This window comes from Chenopodium album, chromosome 2, assembly GCF_948465745.1.
Source record: "Chenopodium album chromosome 2, dcCheAlbu1.1, whole genome shotgun sequence".
NCBI classification, from domain to species: Eukaryota; Viridiplantae; Streptophyta; class Magnoliopsida; order Caryophyllales; family Amaranthaceae; genus Chenopodium; species Chenopodium album.
The window spans coordinates 2288891-2313749 of NC_137835.1; the positions used below are offsets into that span (position 1 = coordinate 2288891).

The following is a 24859-nucleotide window of genomic DNA, read 5'->3' on the forward strand; positions in this document are numbered from 1 at the left end:
TTTACTTCCTCTATAAACTAACTAACATTAAAATTTTGCAATTCAATTTTGCTCACTACTAACACGAAGTCTGCAACCATATACTCTCATATAAAGCATCAAGAGTCGGAAGCTATGATCTACAAAAATAACATAAAATGCCTAAATTGGCCAAAAAGCATTATTTAGTCAATCTTATTAGACTTTCATCCAAGAACATGAGATAATTTTGTGATGAAACACGCAATAGAGAAACAAAGACAAATCCTTAACGCTTCTTTGAGACACCAACAGTCTTTCCCCTACGCCCAGCCAACCAAAAATAAAATTCCCACATTCTACACAACTTGGTGTGTTGCCATCCTTGTAGTCCTGCCTATTGATGAACCTGGGACCTTGAATTGCCTAGGGATAGCTACACTTTTTGGTGGACTAGAAGTATTCTGCTCTATTGGTGGACTAGAGATATTCTGATCAGCTATTGGTGGACTGGAAATATTCTGCTCACTGGGGACTTCATTGAACGGAAAATTCCACGGAGAGTAAGAGGCAACTCTACTGAAATTATTGCCTCCAATCCTAATAAAAGAAGATGATAAGTGATAGCAAGTGTGAAATTAGATAATTTGATGTAGTAATTACTAATTAGCAACTCCTCTTACCATAGATAAGGAATGGTTTGGAATTTCTCTGGGATGATGCCATTAAACGGATTGTTTTGTATATTCCTGGAAATACATTGCAGTCAATGATATGTGTACGTTACTGAAGAAAATCACAAACAAATCATATTGCATATATAAGATTTAACTTACAATGCAATCAATGCTAGGTCAGCCAGGTATACCACTGAACCAGTGAGTTCATTATTTTGCAGATACCTGCATGATATTCATATCTTCAATTAACTATATTGATTTTAGCACTGTAGAGAAATTGACAGATAGATCTTAAACATGTTCGGGTCTGGTTATCATCTCTACAGAATTAATTTGAACTTACAAGTTGGTAAGATTTGTCAGAGATGCAAATGAACTCGGTATATCTCCATTGAGCTTGTTGTATGATAGATCCCTGGAGCAGACTAGCAGTTAGTATTATACAATACGGATTAGAATTGAGCAGTGTTGGCATTAGCAGATTGCTTAGTGGTTGAGCCAAATATTATACCAAACGAACAAAAGTATAGAGATGTCAATGATTATAATATGCAAAATAAGATGGAGAAACAATAATATGCACACAAGAAATGTTTTTTGATGCCTGTGCTACAGTTAGGATTTTGATATGAGAAAAAGCATGCAGGATTTTAACAATTGGCGCTGTTAGATTTTGTGGATATATAATCCTATATTGAAGCCAGCAACTTAGGCTAGGAAGCCTAGGATGAATATAGAGTGTTAAGGCAACATACATTTCCTTCAAGTTGTCAAGACCTTTGAACACACTTCCAATGGGTCCAGATAAATTGTTGTGACTGAGATTCCTACAAAAGAGAGGAATTTATGTTATTTTATCATAAGACCACGAAACTGACAGAATAGACCTTCAAGTTAGAATGAAGCAAGCTACTCACAGATGTCTTAAGTTTCTCAAGAATGAAAAGGTCTGTGGAATGCTCAGTAAAAAATTGTTTTCTGCCAAATTCCTGCATAACATAATAGAACGAATTGTAGGCTCGTGGGCATTCAATAACTATAACTCAAATAATCAATTAAAAAAAAAAGACAGAATAGTCCTTACAAGTAAGTGACATTAGGTGGAAGGCCATCTGGGATCATTCCTAATATTCGATTTGAGCTCATATCCCTAGTGTTGCAAAGGAGAAGTCAGAAAAGACTATACACTAGTAATAAGCGTTCTTAAAAACAAGTGAGAGGCCAATTACAAGTGTTTTAAGTTGTGGAGATTAAAAAGCTGGCCACTAAGGTATCCCTCAAGCTCCAGTCCATGCAGTTTGCTTCATCGTAGAGAATGAACAAACAGGGTGAGTTAGCATTAGTACACAGTTCACAAAATCTTCATAATAGAAAAATATAGAGGGAACTGAGCGGATTTACATATGCACGACAGATGAACCAGAGCATTCAATTCCAGTCCAAGATTGCTCACAGGGGTCTCCACCTTTTGCCGTCCAACCCTTTAGCTGCTTTGGCCTTTTCAGGGCATTGTACAAGTCATGCAGTGCTAGAGCTGCATTTAATAAGAAGTTCGGATATTCATTTCAAACAAGTTTAAGTTGAACTTTTATATAATCACAGAAAGTTATCTAGTAACATAAATATTGTAACAGCATGTCAGTATGCATTTGAATAACAATTATCCGATTATATTCCCCTCATTGAATCCTTGATAATTTTTCCAAGCCATATCACTTATAAACTCGCTCACAGAAAGTTGTCTTAGAAATTTAGACTTATGATGATCCCCACAACCCAGGTTAAACCTTCTCTAATCCTAGTAGTATAACATAGAACTTGGACAATTCACATAACAAGACCTTTGGAACCATAAAACCCACACCACTCTTTAATATGCAGTAGTCTTCAGCCGATCATGGAAGATTAATATCGCTAATACATTAATTATCTAATTGATCATGGTTAAAAGGCTAGTAAATTCACCTTAGATATTTAATTATACAAGTCGGCTATCATTACTAATACATAGAAACACCAAGTATAATCGCCTTTAAGAAGCTAAAAACACATCTTATACTAGCGTCACGACCACAAACAGAAATAGCAAGATAAATTTTATAAATAATTTTCAGAGAGAATGAGCAAATCACCGTCGTTTGGATCAGTTGCAGCTTCCGAAGAGAGTATTGCCGAAATGAGCAAGAGTAAATAAAGACTCGAAAAATTCAGCAACAATGACATCATCAATTCTCACTAGAAATCAAAGAAATACAGAAAATATTATTGTAGCTCTAAATCAAGAAAACATTATCACAACACCTTCATATAAACAGAGCTTTAATATGCAACAATCAAGTAAGCAGAAAATCAAAACATAAATTATACTTGAATATTTGAGAAAATCAATAATATTACGCTTTTCATCAAAAATCTCAGAAAAAAGTTCGATATATCAAGAACTACCACGAAAATTAGGGTGAATATAGAAGCAAAAATTAAACACAAATAAAGCAAAGTAAGCAAATAAACGCCATTAACAATCGAATTCACTAGAAATTTAAAGAACAAAAATAAACATTGAAGCTAAAAGTATACCGAAGCAGTAACAATGGCGGTGAAGGTTGAAGTTGTAGAGAAGAGGAGAGAGAAAATGGGAGTGTGTGTGAGAGTTTGTTATTGCAGAGTAGAGAGAAAATGGAAATGGGTGGGAGTGTGTGTGAGAGTTTGTTATAAATGGAAATGGGTGGGAGTGTGTGTGAGAGTTTGTTATTGCAGAGTAGAGAGAAAATGGAAATGGGTGGGAGTGTGTGTGAGAGTTTGTTATTGCAGAGTGTGTGAGAGTTTGTTATTACAGAGTAGAGAGAAAATGGAAATGGGTGGGAGTGTGTGTGAGAGTTTGTTATTGCAGAGTAGAGAGAAAATGGAAATGGGTGGGAGTGTGTGTGAGAGTTTGTTATTGCAGAGTGTGTGAGAGTTTGTTATTGCAGAGTAGAGAGAAAATGGAAATGGGAGTGTGCTGTAACCGTTTTATGGGTGGGACCTGATCTTGTAAGAGGGAGGAATTTTGAGTAACAACTTTGGGCTCGCCCTTGAGGCCTTGAGTAACAAGAGATATTTTACGACCTTCGGTAGTGGTTTAGGGCAAAATCGCTAAAAACCAGTTATGACGACAAACATTAAAAAAATTGCAATTATTATAACTTTGCCATTTGAGAAACATAGCTTGTTTCTCATGTTGGCAACTTGAATTTTTTCTAATCCACTAGTTATGGACTTCCGGCACTCTATTTGGCAAATCGAAATAATTTTGCATAGCACTTAAAATAAATATGTAATTAATTTGTTATATTTTGACATAATATTCGTTGTATTTACAAATATAATGTTATTGATACATATGGATTAGTAATGTCGTTGTTTATGTAGTAAGAAATTGTAGCGTGAATTTTAATTATGAGTTGTTCTTTTTGAAGGGAATGGATTGGTTTTTGTTGTTGTGCCAAATTAACAAGAGATGATTTAATGGCCCATCTATTAAGCTATTAATTTGTAGGTTGAATTAGGCCTAGCCTAGCTTATCTTAAAATTTTATACATGTGTCAAATTGATAATATACATATTTAAATTGATACATTTGTACTTGATATCTACCATTTGTTTGTAAATTTTATGCATGTTCAAATAGATAGATTTATATTTGCAATTAATGAATTGTTTTAGCCGGAATTGATCAATGTGCTTTTAGATTTGGGTTAAATATGTTTTTTGTATGGTCGATGCTCCAATTTTTCTCTTTCTCTTCCTCTCTCTATCTCATCCTCTTTCCTTCATAACCCATATTTCTATCTTTATCTCTTTTGAGCTTGTATATTTATCTTCGGTCTGCCCTATCTCTTAGCCCCTCTTTGTCTCTCTCTTCAAACCCTTCGCTTTCCTAGTTCCCTTTTTCTCTCTCTCGATGATTCCCTCTATTTTGGCCCTTGTTTCTCTACCTCCTTTTCTCTTTCTCTCCTTATCCCCTTCCTCTCCTACTCTATATTAAGTAACCCCAGACCGACTAACCCCGGACTGAGTAATTATTCAAGTAACCCCTGAATGAACCCTCAAGTAACCGCTGATCGAGTAACCCTTTTCCGAACTCTTAAAGTAACCCTGACGAATTACTCAAGTAACCCCTGACCAAACTCCTTTAATAACCCCTTACCTAGTCACTCGAGTAATCCTTGACCGAGTAACTCGAGTAACCCATGACCGGTTAACTCCCCGAGTAACCCTTAACCGAGTAATTCAAGTAACCCCTGATCGAGTTATCCCTCAAGTAACCCTTAATCGAGTGAACCTCTCGAGTAACCCGTAACTGAACCCCACAAGTTATCCCTGACCGAGTTACTCGAGTAACCCATGACTGCATAACTCGGATAACCCTTAACAAAATAATTCGGGTAACCCCTACTACACGGTGTGGCTTGTTGCACCAAAGAGTTTTTGTTTGATGATATATGTTGTGACAAAATCGAGTTCAAATAAGTGAGAAAAGATAAAACAATAATCGAAAATCATAGGTCGCACTTACTCCCCCTCTCTCTCCCTCGAGCCTTCTCCTTCATTCTTTATTATTATATCATACACTCTTTCTCTATCCTATCCTCTCAGTCTTATTCCCTATTTATCACTCTCTTTATTTCTCTTCCAACCCCCTTGCATTTCTCTTGTCCCTGTATCATTTTTTTAGCCTCTCTCTATCTAATTTTCTTTCCTTCATAACCCATATTTCTATCTCTCTCATTTTGTCTAACTTTTTTTCTCCCGACCTTTATCCCTTCTTATAGCCTACCCCTTATCTCTTTTGAACTGGTATCTCTATCTTTCAGTCTGCCCTATCTCTTAGCCCCTCTTTGTCTCTCTCTTCAAACCCTTCGCTTTCCTAGTTCCCTTTTTCTCTCTCTCTCTCTCTCGATGATTCTCTCTACTTTGGCCCTTGTTTCTCTACCTCCCTTTCCCTTTCTCTACTTCTCTCATTGTGGCTGTATACACATAAAAAAAGCACTTACTTATGAAATAATGAAATATCAATGTTTGGGAGTGATTCCATAGCTCAAGTTTTGGTAATTGTATCATAGATTCATGGATTAGTATAAGTGTATAGCTTATCTAGCTCCATCACTGGCTCACTGCTGTGTTGATGAATCTATTATATTGTGTTCCCATGATGCATATTATTAATAAAATAAGGCATTAAAGTTGGCGAAATTAACTTTGTAAGATCATGATTCATTACTCAACAAAATAGCATGAACTATTATTGATATTATACTATTATGTTATGATACTAAAAAATTAAAACAAAGGGTGTTAGAATAATATTGGTACAAATGTGCGTCCTTTAATCCGATGGACTGAGGGTAAATTACAAGAGTTTACTTAATGTTAGAGGAATATGAGTACAAAAGAGTAGTAAGATTTTCCATTTCAAATGCAAAAACATTACAGAATCTCTGTTCAACTCTCTTCGGCATACATCCCCAAATTTCTTGCTAACTTTTCTTCTTGTTGATTTGTTTTACCTACTCCCAATTGTTTTCTGGTGGTATCTTTGATTTTCTGTAGCAAAGCTTCCCTGAAACAAAATGTAAATGATTAAATACAATGTAATAATTGGCATAAGATTTAATTCAATCTAACCAGAGATTTACAGGTCAGGCTTGAAGACTAAATTACAGTATGCAAACCCCTGCATAATAATACCCAAAAGAAAAAAAAGCTAAATTGTGATTAAAAATGATTTGAGTAGATTAATAGCATTGCAATCCTTTGAAGTTAGCTAATGGGTGCTGAGATTTTACCCCTGTGTAACCAATTCCTAACAAGCTCAAAAATGCCAACAGAGGTAGCCTGTTACTTGCAAGATAACAATTTATTTACCCATCTGTTAGTATGTTTTTTAGTACAATTATTCTAAGTTCCCCAAGAATGGAGTTAATTTTTACACTTTGTTCATGCCTTAATACAAATATGACATGCAGATAATTTCAGCTTTCAGTTTGAAAAAAAAAAAAAAAAAAAGCCTAATAACAAATGGATCATTCTAATACTCTGCCATCATGCATATTTTAATACCCTAGTTAGTCATGGTGTTAATTTTTACAGTTTTTTCATGCCTTAATACAAAAATGATATACATAATTTCAGCTTTCAGTTTGAAAAAAAAAAAAAAAAGCCTAATAACAAATGGATCATTCTAAAACTCTGCCATCATTTAATACCCTAAGCTAGTTAGTCATAGACTCATGGGCGCACCTAGTATCAACCAGTTGTAATAAGATGTTCAACAACAGTTATATCGGCCTAAGTTTTAGATAGTCTATTGTAACATAATAAGTCATATCTCAACATATATTAGTTCAATCCGTGCAACAAATCACTCTCTCGATAAATGAGCTGAGACAGATGACTCACAGACATCATGCCAACAGAACCCCAAAGAGCAACACCCCCAGCTACAGCTAGTGAGCCCACTGCATACTTGTCTTCGACTTTGTCCCACTCTAACAATTCATTCACCCATAAAAAGTATTGCAAATGTTACTACTACTTAGTCTACTTGTAAAATCAACTTAATTTTATGTGAATAGAATAAAGGAGAATCACTAAATCATACAACCTTTTGGATAGTTTTCAAAAGCTCTGCTATGTCAACTGATGCAGGAATTTCTTCAGTAGATCTGTAGATGTTGTTGGGGTCACTGTTGCTGCTGGGGCGTCCCCATTTGCCATGGAAATAACATTCCGAGCAATCTCTTGGCCTATATTTACACCCAAATAATTCATTGATTCTTTGTATAATCTAAGACACCTCATCTACATAAAATTAAATCACAAAAGGCCAATTTTCTACATTTTAGCCAGGACTCAGGAGAGAAGTGTACAGCTTGTTAATACTGTATCAGATTGGTCTATATTCTAAAATGCCTCTAATATGACAGATGATATAGAGTTACAGAGCCAGGATGCAAACAACAAAATGATGAGTTCTTTCTAGAGAAAACTTTGTAAGGTAATCACCTCAAGATGATAATGGGAAGAAAAATGCAACAACAAAACAGTTATGTTTTGTATCAACCAAGCATGTTCAATAAGCTGAATTTAGAACACATTTCAGAAATTTTGGATTTCAAAACGAATAAAAATGGTTTTGAAAAAAATGGTTTCAAATAAATCCCCTCTCATTGTGAATTCTTTATCTATTATCATTTGAAGAACTTGGTTCAATAACTTATAACCCAATGACATTATCTATGACCAACACAACAAAGTATTAGAAGCCTGACCAAATGATATTAAAACCAACACTACAATGAAATTATATATACCACAAGACAAACTGAAAGGCAATAACAATTGAAGATCATAATGGAAATTATCAGAACAACCAAGTTTATGATGTACAAAATATACTAAAAAAACGATTACTATGCCATATAAGAATAATCAACCTCAAAAAGCAAATTCTGTTGACAGAGATACAACAACCAAAATAAAGCAAAATTATTGGAACCAAAGCTACATCACTACTCTAGACTATTTAGTCTATTTTAGAATAATCCCAGATTGGTTACACTTACAATTAAATTTCGATAAACCCTTGATTGTGTAGTTGATATTGATGATTAAGAAATAAAATCTTACCTCAGAAGCTGTTCAAATGGAAGAGTGAAAACCCAGAAGCTATTTCAATGGAAGAGTGAAAATCCAGAAGCCGCTTCACAGCAAGTAATGTTCGAAAAGTTCTCCTTCTTTCTATCTTCCCTAACAAAAATATAAACCCGGATCTTTAAAACCATAAATCTATATAAATTCAAATATCCAATAAAAAAACAAATAAAAAAAATTGAAACAGGAGAGTACCTCAACAGCCAAGAGACCATTCTTCAAGAATGGAGCACTACGACCCACGGGAAATTGAATGCCGACCCAATCCCTTTCAATAATTTTCTCTAACATTAGATGAGCTCGATCAATAATATCTGAAGAAAACCACAAAAATATGAAATACTGGATGAAGAATGAGCGAGAATACAGCTACAAAATCAGATTTTGAAGAATGAAACTTCTATTGATTACATATGGAGTTTGCTAAGGACCGATGAAAGATGGCGGTGTACCTTGTTCAATTGTAGTAAATAGTAAATTAAAGGTGAAAGAGGAGAGAGAATTAGATGTAAGAGGTAGAAGAGGAAGTAGAAAGAAGTGTACACAACAATAGAAAAAAATTATCAAGAATTTTTTTAAGAGTTTTTAAAGGGAATGATTAAGATAAATGAAGGTAATTGCTTGAGGATTAGGAGAGACCATTTACCTATTCCAATATTGAAAAACAGATGCAGCCTAACTACGAGAAGTAAAACTGGAAGAAGCGTTTAGTCTCCTCTGAGTTTGAAAAAACTCACGAGCCTCCATATTCTTCTAGTTCTCCTCCTCTTTCAGCCTAAATCCAACAAAGCAGAGCACTTAAAAAATGAATTTCAATAAAGCCAAAGATTCCATATTATATTAACACTCGTATAGTATCTGAAATGTTTCTGCCTTTCTCACCTCAAAACCTATAAACTCCAGAGTAGGCTAGGACCAAATACTTGTCAGGCAATCGCATTGAGTTAGAATACAAAGAATTGCAAAATTTACAAGAAGTCGTTTAAACCAACAATTGCCGTAAGAAAACAGCAGGTAAACAGGCCACTATTTCTTATGGAATCAGTCCTACGCTCCCACACTATAATATCATGTATGCAGTTAAATTTCAGATAAGGAACATCACCTGGTATTTGTTAATTATATCCTTCAAAATCTTATTTAAAGCATGCCCAATGTGTAAATCACCATCAACATATGGTGGACCATCATGAAGAATGTAAGTACCCTGCCGATTAAGAGAAAATCAGTCATGTTGTCAATTTACTGCACCAGAAGAAGTGTTAAGAATTTACCCCATCATTTCTCTCTACGACTCTCTTGAAAACTTGATTGTCTTCCCATAATTTCTGAAAGGCTCCCTCACTACGAATTGGCCCTCATACCAAAATTTGTCTTAGGCAAATTTACAGAGCTTTGTACTTTCCATGTTGTTCTGTACCTGAATGGAAACAAGAATGTCCTAAGGAGGGAAGAAAAAGAACAAAGAAACCATTTCCTCATATTTACCAATGTTATGTTATCAATTTTTGTATGCAAAGTTTTATTGACGAAGGCAAAACTCAAAAGGTATACGTTATAAATAATCTATAGTGGAATTGAGATTTTCTTCGGGGTGGGGGGAGAATTGTTATGAGATGGACAGAGAAGGAGAATCATCTTCTATGGTGTTTGGCTGTGCAAATAAGGGAAGGCACAATGAGAAAAGAAGGATACTCTTATAAGATTGCACCAGTATCCTTTAAAATTAAAACAATAGAAAAATATTCACATGTTTTTAGAAGGTCCAAATCATCAAAGAACATCAATATCACTAATAATTATTTTGAAAACTTGAAACTTTGCCTCTTTGGAGAAGTGCATTTAAGCAAATCTTTCCCACTACCAAAGCATGACGAACACCAAGGCCAAGGAGTTATACTCCCCTATCTTAGCCTCTTCCTGGAACCCTCAATCCAAATACAATGTAAACTGTGAAGGCAAAACATTAAGAATGCAATATAATGTCGCAGACATAGGTCCATAAGGCCTTGGACAAAGCAATGCAAGCACTGATGCTTGAGACGAAGACAAGGCACGAGCAACATAAATAAAATCGCATTGAGCTCAACATATTCTAATAAATTAATAATTACAATCATAGCTTGTTAGATTATTATAAACTTCAATATCAATAAAATTACAGTGGTAACAACACAACTAAACTAACACCACAGATACATCGTTAATAAAAAATGACAATAACAAATTCAAATATTTAAGACACGTACCGCCAGACCCTTTCTTTTGCTGCCATGACCGGTCCATAAGACCTTCGCTTCGAAGATAGTAGATCTACATGCCGCTTGTTCGTGTACAATACGAAAATCTATTTGCAATTCTAACAGCAGAGCTACCTCTGATATTAAACAACAGCAAGCAATCAGTTCCGTCCCTGAGCCAAGCCAAGAGCGGCAGCCGCCACGGGCCCAGGGAAAAAAGGTCCATTTTCATAGTTACTTCCTACATTAAAAGAACTGATAGTGGGTAAGGTGTTGCTGCGAAATTTGGACCTAAATTTTTTTACAATATTTAAGGCAACATAGCATAAATCAAACACAATAATCACCTTTGAATATAACATTCTCAATTAATCTAGTTGCAAACATTAAACTCAAATAATTCTCTCTCCAACTTTCCAGTTGATTTTATAACTCGAAAAAATTCAATTTTACAGCTGAAATTGGAATAATTTCATACAATTCAATTCACAAAATTAACAATTAAATTAAATCATAGTAGTGTATTAAAAGAAAATTAAACTCGAAAAACACAAAAAAAATTCTTTACCAACACAAATCGATCTTTATAAACCTAACTAATCATAACTAATAATTCAATAATCAACTACAGAAGAGCCCTAAATTGAGTATACTGAGAATTAAATCAAAGAAAAACCCTAGATTGTGAAATTGATTTCGATGAATTTACAAATCTTACCTCGGAAGCTGGTGAATGGAGGATTGAAAGATCAGAAGGTGCTTCAATGGAGATCGTGAAGTGCGGTTGAATGGAAAAGTGATAGATAAAAGAGAGAGAAAGAGATTGAGATATGATCGCATGAATTAGGAGAGAGAATTGAGGTGAAGGGAGAGAGAGGAACAGAGATCAAAAGTGAAATGAGTGGTAAGAAGTAAAGCCAACAGAAAAGTAAAAATAAAAAGGGAAGATAAAGATGCATAAATAATTTGGCAGGGAGAGATTTGGGAAAGAAAATGGGCACAAAGGTCAAACCACCTATAACAACAAGCAAATCAATTGCAATACAAGGGCAAAATCGTAATTGTACTTTTTGAGGGGCAAAATTGTCATCACACTATTAATAAGGAGCTTTTCAACTTGCAAACTTCTCACTTTTAATAGTTACTAGTTGTTGGCCCGCGCGCGCCCCAATTTGGTGATTTCGCCTCAGTGATTAGTGTCATAGTGTGTAATTAGTCGTTGTTTATGTGATAATGTAATTGGTTGCATTTTGATTGTTGATTTTCATTTGCTTTGTTTGGTTAGTGTATAATGATCACTTTAGCTATAGTTAATAAATAAGTGCACAGAACTAATGGTTCAACTAAAATTGGAGCAGTTTATAATGTAATGTCAAAGAATTGTGTTTAAATATACGAACTTTGCATAACATGTAGCATTTCAGAGTGTATTGAATCAAATTAAGTAATGATGGGAAGTAATACATATAATTTTATTATAAGTAAACAAATAAGTAATGTTACGGAGGGAAAAGATGAGAGCGCGCGGTCCCCTTATATGGCGATCTACTCGGTACGCGCGCGGTCCCTCAATTTGGTGATCTATACTCGGTGATTAATGTGTAATTAGTTGTTGATGTATGTGTAGATTATTTTAATTTTGTTTTGGTAACAGAGTCAGGTAATTTGATTCATCTTTAGTAAAACTCCCTATTTACTATAACATCTCTTCATTCTCTTTAATTTTGTCATTTGAGAAGTATATATATGATGATAAGAGTACATAAATAATGTTTATTTATTAATTAATAATATATAATAAAAGTTTTTTTATCAAAATATTTTCATTTTTTGTAAATATCAAATTATAGGAAGGATTTCGAGCTTCTTATGAGCTTTCGAGTCGAGTAATGAGCAATTCGACTCGTTAACATTTCGAGCCAATCTCGAGTTCGAGTTGAATTTTGACCCCGTTAACATATCGAGCCAATTTCGAGTTCAAGTCGAGCTCACTCGAGTCGAGTTTTGACCGAGTCTAACACGAGTAGCTCGCGAGTTGTGTCGTCTCATAAGCACCTCTATGAATTAGAATCAAATTTAAGAGCTTTGCTTTAAATGAATTAAAATAAATAACTTGGGGCATCAAATGTTAAAAGGATACTTTTAACTCAAATGGAAAAGCTATATAAATACAAGATGTGTTTGTTAACAAATTTGCATTCATCATAAATAATGGCGCGCAATCCTTCAATTTGATGATCTCTAATGGATTATTATCACTTCTTTTTTTTTTAGGGAGTTATTATCATTATTTAATTAGCTTATGTTTTATGTTACATTATTTTATATGTTTACTTATAATAAAGTTATGTGTATTTATAAGTGTGACAATTTTGATTAGCTTTGTTTTATATTAATCATGGAACATATAATTCTGGATAATGTGAGTGGTATTCAATGTGTGTGTATATATATTTTTTCTAAACAAATTGATTTAGTAACTTTTACGATTATACAATACAGTTATGTAGACATAGACTTCATTGTCTATATTTTTTAAACAATTAGTCCTGCGTAATAAAAGTATTAATTCTGCAATCCTTTCATAATGAAGAATGTTACTTCGATTTCAATACGTTAACGAATTTCTTATAACCATACAGAAGGGAAAAAAGGGGAAAATTCATGAAAAATTGCACATGTCCAAATGTAATTGCTACTTAAGCTGTAAATTATAAGATTTGATAGCAGCACACCCTACAAAAGAGTGAAGAGCCTGAACTCTTTCATATATTCAGAAATTTTTTGAGCTTAAATTCGGTAAAGAGCCTCATCGATCTCCTCCTCAGTTGTCGTAAAATTAATCGAAGTAGACAAAGAACAAGAAGTATGATCATTCTCATACTCGGCTATAAACCTATCGAAATCAAGTGTCCTTACCCCGGGATCAAATCTCATGCCTGAATCATTTACTTTATTTTGTTTCAAAATGTCAGCTAACATGAAGCCAAACTCATCCTTCCAATACACCACCTAATTTTATAAAGGAGAAACCCATAATCAGAATAGATTATTTATTTTAATGTCCACATTAATTATCTTTAATCAAAATATAAAGTAGCAAAAATCCTACAAAATCAGAAAAGCATAAGCAAATAAAGTAGCAGCTCAAAATCCTCGGATATTGTTTGAAGCCACATGTACCCACACTGAAATTAACCTAAAAAATTAGTGTTCGACACTTGAGAGTAATAAATCATCTTAAAATACTTCTTATTACTATCATTTCCCTTAAAGAAACTCAAGACTAATCACACAAAGTATTGATTTTAGTGACATCTTTCACATTGATAAGCTAGTGATAAGCTTACGGGAAATCATTTCACTATTGCTGAAAGAAGACAAAGCTAAGAAACTTTTCCTAATTAACATAAATTTAGCCTCTAAATAGTCTAAATAAATTTCACATTTGAAACTGCATTTAAGATTAGACCTGTTGTCCTCTCGTATAAACAACCCAAGTTGGGTATTGATCATCGCGACGTAATCAAATATATCAATATTTCCGGCCCTTGTAATGGCGTTTTCTTTGTCTATTTCCACAGATTAGGTCCTCCTGAGACGGTGCTTTTGTTTTGGAACCCGGCTACTCGACAAGTGTTTAAGCTGCCCAGTTTAGCAGATGTTCTTATTCATCAAAATCTTGGTTTCAGGTTTGACTCCGAAACCAATGATTTCAAGGTTGTTTGTTTTTATGGTACTAAACCCTGTCTTGGAGTTGGAGTTGGAGTTGGAGTTAACATTAGGAAGGGGATACTGATATACTCCCTTGCTGCTAATTGCTGGAGGGAGCTCCATGTCGAAACAATGAACACAGTATGGATTTCTCATGTTTTCTCTAAAGGTCGTATGTGCCATTGGATATCATTTTGTCGCACATTTCTTCTCTCTTTTGACATGGTTGATGAGGTTTTTTTGCAGACCAGTCTGCCTTATTGTCCGAATGGGTTTTTGGATCGTGGCTCTGACTCTGATAACATGTATCCTGCCGTTTATATTTTGGACAGCGGCTGGTTACAGCCTACATCGACCATAGACTTATGGGTTTTACAAAAGTATGGCCCTGCAGGGTATTGGAGCAAACAACTATCTGTCACAATTCCTGAATTCGTCTTGTGTACTCCATCAATGCTGCTGCGGAACAACAGGCTAATTGTGTTTCACAACGACAAAGACAAAGAGCTAAAATGCTATGATTTGGTCACACTACAACAAGTGAAATCGCTCCCTCTTATTCTAGACGCTCCTATTCTTGCCTATACCGAGAGTCTTGTTTCTGTACAACCAAGTCATCAAAACAATTCATCATTTGATCAACAACAGGAGGTTAACATGGATTTATTGCAGGAAGAGTGTAGGGGATATCTGGGATGGGAATATCGTGACAAAGAATTTGAACCTGATGGAGAACTAATACTAGAAAATGATGATGACGAGGATGGTGATGGTGATGGTGATGGTGATGGTGATGCTTCGTCCGTTGACAGCGCTTTCATGGAGCCTGCAGGACCACCATTTATGGACAATTCCGTCATTTACGATGATTATGAGACAGAAAAAAAAATTCAAGCTTATAGAGCCAAAGAGTGGTATAGCTTAGCAAAGCTGCCTTATTGTATTCGCGAAGTCAACCAACCAGTGATGTCCAACCCCTGCACGTTTTAAGCGGTGTAGTTCTTTTATTTTCCTTATGCTTTCGGGTATGTTCGGCGCTAGCTTTTGAGTAGCTTTTAGGTAGTTTTTAGTGGTTTGACCAAGTCAAATCACTACTCAACAAAAAATGTGAGTGTTTGGCAAAATAATGGTTCAAGTAGCTTTTAGTGGTAGAGGTAGCTTTTATTAAAAGCTAGGATTATTAGCTTTTGAAGTTAGAGGTAGCTTTTGAGGTATCTTTTGAAAATTTAATGTATAGTTTTAAAAATAAAATATTGATTCTTAAATGTAACAGCTAGTCAACCACTACTTTACCGAACAATCATACCTAAATTATCTTTTCTCACAGCTAACAGCTTGTTGACAGCTAACAGCTACATACACAGCTAACAACTACCTTCACGGCTACAGCTACCTTCACAGCTATATTTTGCCGAACATGCCCTTCATAGGTATTATCCTTTTTTATTTTTTTTATTTTTTATTTTTTATTTTTTATTATTGGAAACGAGGGGCAAGCCCCATAGTTATTATCCTCTTCAAGATGCTAAACTTTTTATATAAATCAAAGTCATAATTTCTAAATTTTTAGTAACATCTACCTTATGTCATTAATCGAAAATATCATACCCCTCCGTTTTTAAATACTTGTCCGTTGTTCCATTTTTTCATGTGCGGAGTTTTAGAAGATATCGGAGAAAATAATAAAATATGAAGGTAGTGGGATAGTTGAGACAATAAAAAAATGTAAAAAGTAAAAGTAGTGGAAGATGTGGATGATACTTTTTTCATCCGCTAACCATCCACCCACCCATTTAACATATATTAGATTTTTTAATTTAAGAATTTTAATAATAAAATATGAAATGTGCAAGAAAATTACTTATTTTTTATGTTGCAAATTAATTTTTATGCTATGGGTGGGGTGATAATAAAATTATGCGGAGCAATTAAATTAATTGTATAATTCAAAACAATGTTGCGGTGTTTTCGCTTGATTAGACATTTGATTGGCGTAAAAGGAACAATCTTCGAACAAGTATCAGGTTCCACAACAAAGGCACTACCTTTGTCCCCATTAAAGAAATTCTTTAATTTAGTTAATTGTACTAAGGAATACAACTTTTTGCCATAAAAAAAATTGAAAAAAAAAAAAAAAAAAAACTTAGAGCAAGTTTAGCCTTCTTTTAAGACTTAAATTGACATCATTTTTTGTGGTCTAATTGAAAATGATGTCATCAAATTCGACTTACTAAAATTTGCACAAATTTATCACTTTTAGTCCTCAGACTCAAATATATGACATATTATGTGTAAAAGAGAAAAAAAAATAAAAATAAAAATAAAAGAGAGGCGGGTCTCAATCTCAAGTCTTAAGTTAAGTCTTGGAATTTCAAGACTCAACTTGAGACTTGTTTGAGATTTAAGAAGAAAAATGGGAAAAGTCTTAAACATATATGTTTAAGACTCAAAATAGTGATAAAATATAAAAAAAAACTACTTTTTCCGTCTATATGAGTTACAAAAAAAAAAAAAAAAAAAACTACTTCCTCCGTTCTTATGAGTAAAAAAAAAAAACTACTTCCTCGTTTGTTTATAGTTGCAAGTTGCAACACATACTTTATCAGTTATCATGGTATCTAAGAAAAGTGGATCTAACATAATATAATATACTTAAAATTGGATTAAAAGGTTGTTAAGAGTATAATCAAGTGGGGCATGTGCATTAAATAAATGTAATTGTACAATTTTTACTATAAAAATATTTCTTTTATAGTGTTTTACAAGTCTTGCAACTAATATGACATTTTCATTATAGAAAAGTGTTATATATATATATATATAAAAACCGAGTACATATGTTATTTACAGTAGTATATAAATTTATGGAAAATTATCATTAATATACCCCAAATTTGATATTTACAGTATGTTATTGGTTTAATATTACTCCCTCCGTTTCATAATGTTAGTCCCCTATACTATTTTGGGCGTTTCAAAAAGATCTACCCATATTGAATATATTTCATTTATAACTTGATTTTTTTTTTTAATTAATTGATTGTGGATTGATGACATGACTCTAAGTAAGGAAATTTTTACCTTAAATTATGCAATCATAGATTGTGCTTTCCTAATGAAAAATAAAAAAAAGTTAAATATGGTAAACTAATTGTGAAATATGTTGTACATTAATGTTAGATTCCAAATACATTTATTTTCTTATTTTATGTGACTGATTCCATACGGGACTAACATTATGAAATGGATGGAGTATTAATTTATTAGGTTTTAATTTTATCTTTAGTTTTAGTTATCCTATTGGGATGAGATTGTATACCTATAAATTTGATTATTTTCGTTAATTCATGTGACTTAATTTCGAAAAGCTGCTTTTTGTTCTATATTCCTCATTGTGGACATCATAGAGAATCCAACTTTTTGCCTTAAATTTACCTCTCTTCATCATCATCTTCTCAACTCAAATTTTGTATTTTCAAAGTGTTTCTCGAGAGAGTTTTAATCAATTGTTTTGTTGACTTTTAATTTTCTATCCCCACTTTGTTTGACTTGCTTTGTAGTCTTCGGTCTGAAAAATGCCATCTTTAATTTCAATTAGTTTTACACCATCCAATCAATTTTTCAATCTCCCCAAAATCCCAAATTTTCTCTCTCAAGATGAATAAAATTTGTGTTATAAATTGCAATTTTACAATCATATTTTCATTATTTCTCTTAATTTTGCCAATCATGTCACACCCACAAACAAAAAAGTGCAGTGTTCTTGATTCAGGGCCTGTAACCTCAACAATTCCTCTTATTTCATTCCTAGAACAAGTTCAAGAAATTGCCCTCAATACATTTGGACCCAACAATTTTGATCCAAAGCTCTATATTGATTTCTCATTGAAATCTAATCTTTCTGTTACTCAACAAGCCTTTGCTAAACTACCAAGAACACAAAACGGTGCCGTTTCATCCGATGTATTGCGAAAATTCATACAAGATTACTTTAATGGTGCAGGGGATGATTTGATTTATGTTAAACCAGCTGATTTTGTGGCTGAGCCAAATGGGTTTTTACCAAAAGTGAAGAATCCTGAGGTTAGAGCTTGGGCTTTGCAAGTTCATGCTTTATGGAAGAATTTGAGTAGAGAGGCTTCACCTGATGTTAAAAAGCACCCTGAATTGCATACTTTGCTTCCTATTCCTGAACCTTGTGTTATTCCAGGTTCAAGGTTTAGGGAGGTTTACTATTGGGATTCCTATTGGGTTATCAGGTTTGATTCTTGATACAATACTCCCTCCGTTTCTAAATAATGACCACGAGTGCAACCGTTATTTCAAAATTGTTTCGAAATAATGGTATAACTATAAAGTGTAACCATTATTTTGAAATGTTTGAGAATATTTATTTAATTATTGTGGATTGCATATTTTCTTGGTTTTTGGTTGGTTTAGTGGTTCTTGGACACATGTTGTGTGGTTTGATGTTGATGTTTACTGACCAATATCCTTTAGTTTGGTGTTGAAAGTGATAAATGCTTTTATATTTTTCATGTATTAATTTATCATTTATATTGAAAGAATTGTACTACATGCTATTTTTCAAGATTTAAAAAACAGCTAGAAGGTTGACTACATTAGTCTTTGATTTAACTTAGTTTTCACCAATTTGAAAAGCTATTGTTGATGCTGAAGCATTGAACAACTGATTTATTATTATAATTATATATTTGTAGATTGGATCATGGACACTTGTTTGAAGTCATATAGCTTTGAATATTAAGCATGATTTCGTCATCTTGAAAATGATCATGTCATTTCTGTTTTTGTTTTGATACAAGGATGATTAAAGATAGCGTACCATGGTTAAGCTACCTATAATAAATTCAAAAAATAATATTATATATATATAAAAAAAAATAGGTTGTGCTGTCTGTCTGTAGTTATGCTATATTTTGTTCAGCTACAACTGGGCTGATCTGATTCTAATTGTTTGAATCTTGCACCTGGATTACTGAATTGGCAGAAGCAATATGTGGAAGAATTACCAGAATATTGAATGTTATGTTTGGATGTAGTAGACCTTATATCTCTCATTCTCCATATCGTTGAAGGGTAGACTTATCAGGACTTAAATTATATGTGCCCCCGATCTCTCCTTTTTTTTACCAACCTGCTTGAGGTCCTTCAGTTCTCAATTCTAATCAGAAAAATAGAGAATTATACTGTAAAAGAGTCTGCATGACATTTTGACATGTTAGTTTACAATAATGATTTGCTGCTGGCAAAACTTCTTATGGTATTTATATCTTCATTGTGCAGGGGTTTGCTAGCTAGTCACATGCACAAGACTGCAACTGCTATTGTGACTAACCTCATATATTTTGTTGAGAAGTATGGCTATGTGCTTAATGGTGCTAGAGCATATTACACAAATCGAAGGTGACTGTGACTTATGCATTATATATCTGTTAAATCATTATTGCATCTGACATTAGTGAAATCACGATTAAGAGGTTGTATTAAATATTAATGTGGCTGTGAGTGATAGTGTCTTTCTCTATGGTCGTTTGGTTATGTATAGAAACTAGGAATTCACACTTGCCATAATTTCCAAGGATTATATTGGAGTTTCACTTCCATGGAATTGTGAGAGATTAAGTTGTTGACATATAGTTTAAGGTTTAGAAGTAACAAATTTTGAAAGAAGTTTCACTTGCCTAGAGGAGATTATTAAGCAGCTATAATCTTTTATTGAGATTTGAAGCATCTGATGAAGTTGTCCTTCCACATCATTAGGAAGCAGTTACACAAGCCTACAATGGAACAAAACTCATGCCTTTTTGCTTATATTGACTTTTGTTGTTTCTCATTGTAATTTTTCTTAATAGATTTTTCTCTGTACATGGCATCTTGAATATTTTTGAACACTCTCATTGAAATTTGGGCTTCATTGGACTATACATTAGTATCTGATAACACGCTTATTGAAATTCACCCAAAGAATTTTGTCCTGGCTAACTTTTGTAAATGATATGAGTTGGAATACAAAAAGTGTGTATGATTATGTGAATATGCATTTGCTAAAGAAATTGGACATTGTAATCAGATAAACCAAAATAATATTGAGGACAGTTTCGTGGATGGAGGGAATGTGATTCTAGATCTTTAGTAACTGTTTATGATAGTTTAGAGAAGGTGAGATGGGTGCAGAGATTCATCTGGTTAAACTCTTAATTGTTGACCTTCAATCTTAGGCAGCCAAATATGTAATTCAAGCTATGCAGGCAGCTGCTAATTAACTGTGAAGCATCTAAAGTTGTTTTTTTTTTCTACAGTCAACCTCCTCTATTGAGTTCGATGATACATGCGATCTACCAAAGAACTGGGGACAAAAACTTGATTAAGAAGGCTCTTCCTGCTCTAATCAAAGAACACGAATTTTGGAATTCAGGTGTCATTTTTTGCACCTTTCTGTGTCTTTTATCCTCAGCATTTCCGATAACTTCATTTATACTGATTTTACTGTTGTATCATCAAATCAAAATTTGTTTTGATAGGAATACATAAGGTCACAATTCATGATTCTAAAGGTTGCAGTCACAATTTGAGTAGATATTATGCCATGTGGAATAAACCAAGGCCAGAATCTTCAACTACGGTATGTTCATTTTTCACTTTGCAACCCAAGAGTAAGAGCTGCAGTGCTGCACAGCAAACATACATATTACTCTGTTGCTTTTGCAGGACAAGGAAACTGCTTCAACACTGTCTGATGCAGCTGACAAACAAAAGCTTTATCGTGAGGTGGCTTCAACTGCTGAATCTGGATGGGATTTTAGTACAAGGTGGATGAGGTAAAATTAGCTTGCTTGGGTTCAAGTTTAAGAACAATCATCTTCAGTTTGCAATGTTGTATATGCCATGGTTATCAATCTATTATCTGCTTAATCATCCAGCTTCTCATGGATATTCAAGGCTCAAAATCTCAAATTGATTACTTTATCTACCTTTTTAGATGTCATATAAGTAATGGCTCCTGGTTTTCTTGTTCCCTGTACCTCCAGAGTTTGTATTAGATAGGAGTCATAGAGCAATGGCTGATAAGCAGCATTCAGGGGAAATCACACTTTGTTCAAGCATATTTGAGTTCTGAGATAGAGTGTTCTCTTTTCCAATGTGTATTTGAGTGAAATCACACCTTTTTTTTTTCATAAAAAGAAAGGTGTATATCACTAATGGACTTGCTTTGGTCTGTAATATTGGAAAGTATCAAAGCATAATCTGCTTTCTGGAGTTCATGTTCTTTTTTGATTTACAAGTGCATTTTTTTTTTGTCATGTGGGTGCATGAAGAAATTATTTTATTTTGCAGGAATTCTTCTGATCTAACAACACTGACCACAACCACGATACTGCCTGTTGATTTGAATGCATACATACTCAAGGTATGTAATAAGCCCATATCTTGAGAATCATTTGGTGGTTCATCTCATGGAATGAAAAATTTTACTTTACTTTTTGGCCTCAGATGGAGCTTGATATAGCATACTTTGCAAAAGTCACTGGACAAAACAACATAGCTGCACAATTTCTCGAAGCTTCTCAATCAAGAGAGAAAGCGTTCAACTCTATCTTCTGGAATGAAAAAATGAGCCAATGGCTTGACTGCTGGATCACTTGCAAGGTGATATGTGCTTGTAAATCTAAGTTTCATCCTCTGGTCACAATTACTATCAGTCTTGTAACCTGTTAACTTTTTTGTTACACTTACAGGATGATCAAACATGGGAAGCTTCTCACCAGAATCAGCATTTATTTGCTTCAAACTTTATTCCCTTATGGATCAAGCCGTTTGATTCAGGTATTTAATTTTGCTCCATGTTACTTGTATAACTTTTGCTTGTTCTGGCCACTTTACTTGGGTGTATCTTTGCTATAAGCAAAAAAGACGTGAAAATTAGTTTTTTACATGAGCCAAACTCTGCTGAGTGATGCACCATGCATTTTTTATTTATGTTACGGAATTAAGATCACCTAAGAAAATAATGTGATGCTGTTTTGTATTGCCGTTATTGCTGTTCGTAACATCTGATACTCTGTAATGGTCAGACTGTTTTTATTAATATATCCTTAGGGTTTCTCACAAAAAAAAAAAAAAAAAAAAAAAAAAAAAGATAAATCTTTTGGTTTAATCAAGGTGCTATTGAATGCCTTTGAAAAAAAAAGGATACGAGCTGCAATATCTAATCATGGAATTACATCTTTTCAGTCAACTTATAGTAGTGTTATATTTGATGAATGAATTACAATTTCAATAATATAATTTAAATAACATTTGTATTTTCAAGCTTTCTTGGCAGAAAAGGTTATGAAAAGTCTTGCAAGTTCAGGCTTGGTTCGTCCTTATGGAATTGCCACTTCTTTGACAAATTCTGGACAACAATGGTTATTTGCCTCTCACCCTCCTTCATACTCTCATTTCTATGGAAATGTTTGCATGTTTAAGAAATATACTGATTTTATAGAGATTGCATAACTAGGGATTATCCTAATGGATGGGCTCCTATGCAACATATCATTATTGAAGCTCTTGCAAAGTCTGGCTCCAAGGAAGCGTATTTGATGGCAGAAGATATAGCAATCAAGTGGATTAAGACCAACTATGCAAGCTACAAGACAACTGGGGAAATGCATGAAAAATATGATGTAGATAAATGCGGAGACATTGGAGGCGGTGGTGAATACATACCACAGGTATATGTTTATATAAGAATTTGTAACTCATTAATAATATCATGTAAAGACAATATTAGGCAACAACCAAGACAGTATATGTTTAATGTAATAGGTTCAATTGACCCTATTATAATAGGTTATTTAACACATAATTATATACTATGAGGAAAGTGATGTAAAATTTGATTAATTTATTAATATACATAATTATATCTGTCAATAATATATACAATGTATTTAATTTTAACTTAATTTGAACCCACTTATATAAAATGATAGATTCGCTACTGGAAACTGATATTACAATTTTTGATGAAATTTTCTTAAATTTTTTGGAATGAAAAAAAAGAGCAGATTATAGAGCAATTTATTGGTTTCACACTAATATATATTAATTTTACTTGCAGACTGGATTTGGCTGGACAAATGGAGTCGTATTGGCTTTATTAGAAGAATTTGGATGGCCTCAAGATAGAAAACTTGATTGTTAACTGGGAGCTGAAGAATTTAAGTTGCTTCTGCTTTAGCAACAATCAAAGACGATGGCACCACGGATTTAAGAGATTATATAGTAATTGAAATAACGCTTTTGATTTTCCTTGTCAGGTAAAGATTAAGCTTCACAATATATTGATTGGATAATTGACCGACCTGTTTCCCATCATTCAGGTCTTTCATAATATTAATGATTGTATTTTGTTCAACTGAGATTGTGTCACACGGTCACACCTATGACAACATTGTGTATGTGTTTAATTGGAAGCAAACTACTGATGAAATAATATATCAACTGATTTTCGTGAATGTTCTTTTTCATTGTCTTCATTTTAACTGCTGTTTACTCTGGTCTGGAAGTAGTTTATTGATGCTGAGTTTCACTGGTTTTTTTCTTTATTGTTTCGTAATCCAACTGTTTCAGCTCATGTTAGCATGAACTAATATGTCTGCTGTGGCTATTAGACGAGTAACAATGAACTTCATTCTTGTAAGCTTTTGTTGGTCACATATATGATATACTTTCCACTTTATTTAATGGCTCTTTTTTTCTAGCATTCCACCCCCTTTGAATATTTGTTTAATGCCATTTACGCATATGTTAAAAGTTTTTGTTCCTGCTCGGCCATCAATCCTTATCTGACATGTATATCTGCCACTCTGCCAGTATGTGGTATAGAAACACCATCTGCTATCATTCAGCACCAGAAAGTCAGAATTTCTCTTCCATGAAATACCCTGAATTGGTAGGTTTAGTTTTTTCATCTAGCGCTTTGAATGACTATGAGAAGGGTCTTGCACTCTTGCAGACCAATCTGCATGCTGATGCTCCCTCACACAGTCACGCCAATTAAGATCTTTCTCTGTTATCTATGGATGTTGGTAGCTATCGAATGGCTGGTGAAACTTCTAATTGGGTGTCAATACATGATATTTATAATCTTTTTATCGCATCCTTTATAACAACTAACAAGTCGTAGATCATCTAATGCTCCAGCCGCTAGGTGCGCATATTTCTGCTGCAGTATTACAACTCGATCTAGGTCTCTAGCTAACACTCTTGTCCTTTTAATGATAAATACTCGTGGCCATCGTGCTTTATGCATTCCTGCAGTTATAAACATGCCTGATTTATGAGACCTTGCAATACTTTGTTAGGTGTTACGTCAGTTGAGGAAATTGTGGGAAGAATATGTCAGTATATGCTGCAACACCTTTGCAGATGCAACCAAAGTGGAGAAGCAATTAAGCCATATAATGAACCTTAAAATCATCAAAAATGCAAGTTTATATATACTTTAATTCCTTGTCTTCTTCCTAACCAACGTCATTGAGTACGCTATATTTTTCTGTCAAC

General features: G+C 33.8%; 2 protein-coding genes and 1 long non-coding RNA gene across 8 annotated transcripts; 1 reads left to right on the plus strand and 2 right to left on the minus strand.

Annotated features, from left to right (window-relative positions):
• Positions 1–317: 317 nt before the first annotated feature.
• On the minus strand, positions 318–2861 carry LOC145606032 (protein STRUBBELIG-RECEPTOR FAMILY 2-like). Its single transcript, XM_081662099.1, has 10 exons — positions 2771–2861; positions 2040–2172; positions 1868–1939; positions 1723–1788; positions 1556–1627; positions 1394–1465; positions 982–1053; positions 795–860; positions 642–707; positions 318–558 (listed from the first exon to the last, which is right to left on the minus strand). Exons 1-10 carry the CDS (start codon positions 2859–2861, stop codon positions 318–320), a joined length of 951 nt encoding a protein of 316 aa, XP_081518225.1.
• A 3109-nt stretch (positions 2862–5970) lies between these two features.
• LOC145592677 (uncharacterized) lies at positions 5971–11443 on the minus strand. 5 transcript variants are annotated; one of them, XR_014102459.1, is made up of 10 exons: positions 11289–11443; positions 10580–10825; positions 9605–9750; positions 9436–9537; positions 8977–9105; positions 8526–8644; positions 8307–8426; positions 7282–7423; positions 7077–7165; positions 5971–6237 (listed from the first exon to the last, which is right to left on the minus strand). It is a non-coding gene; the product is annotated as an uncharacterized LOC145592677 (long non-coding RNA). The 5 variants fall into 5 exon arrangements; XR_014102460.1 differs by lacking the exon at positions 7077–7165 and having other exon boundaries at positions 8307–8421; XR_014102457.1 differs by lacking the exon at positions 7077–7165.
• A 6303-nt stretch (positions 11444–17746) lies between these two features.
• On the plus strand, positions 17747–23811 carry LOC145579274 (putative trehalase). 2 transcript variants are annotated; one of them, XM_081636530.1, is made up of 11 exons: positions 17747–18543; positions 19592–19711; positions 20608–20723; positions 20830–20930; positions 21017–21126; positions 21644–21716; positions 21800–21955; positions 22045–22132; positions 22632–22716; positions 22812–23025; positions 23415–23811. In XM_081636530.1, exons 1-11 carry the CDS (start codon positions 17942–17944, stop codon positions 23496–23498), a joined length of 1749 nt encoding a protein of 582 aa, XP_081492656.1. In that variant the 5' UTR covers positions 17747–17941; the 3' UTR covers positions 23499–23811. The 2 variants fall into 2 exon arrangements, with proteins under 2 accessions (XP_081492656.1, XP_081492647.1); XM_081636521.1 differs by having other exon boundaries at positions 17748–18543; positions 22620–22716.
• Positions 23812–24859: the final 1048 nt, after the last annotated feature.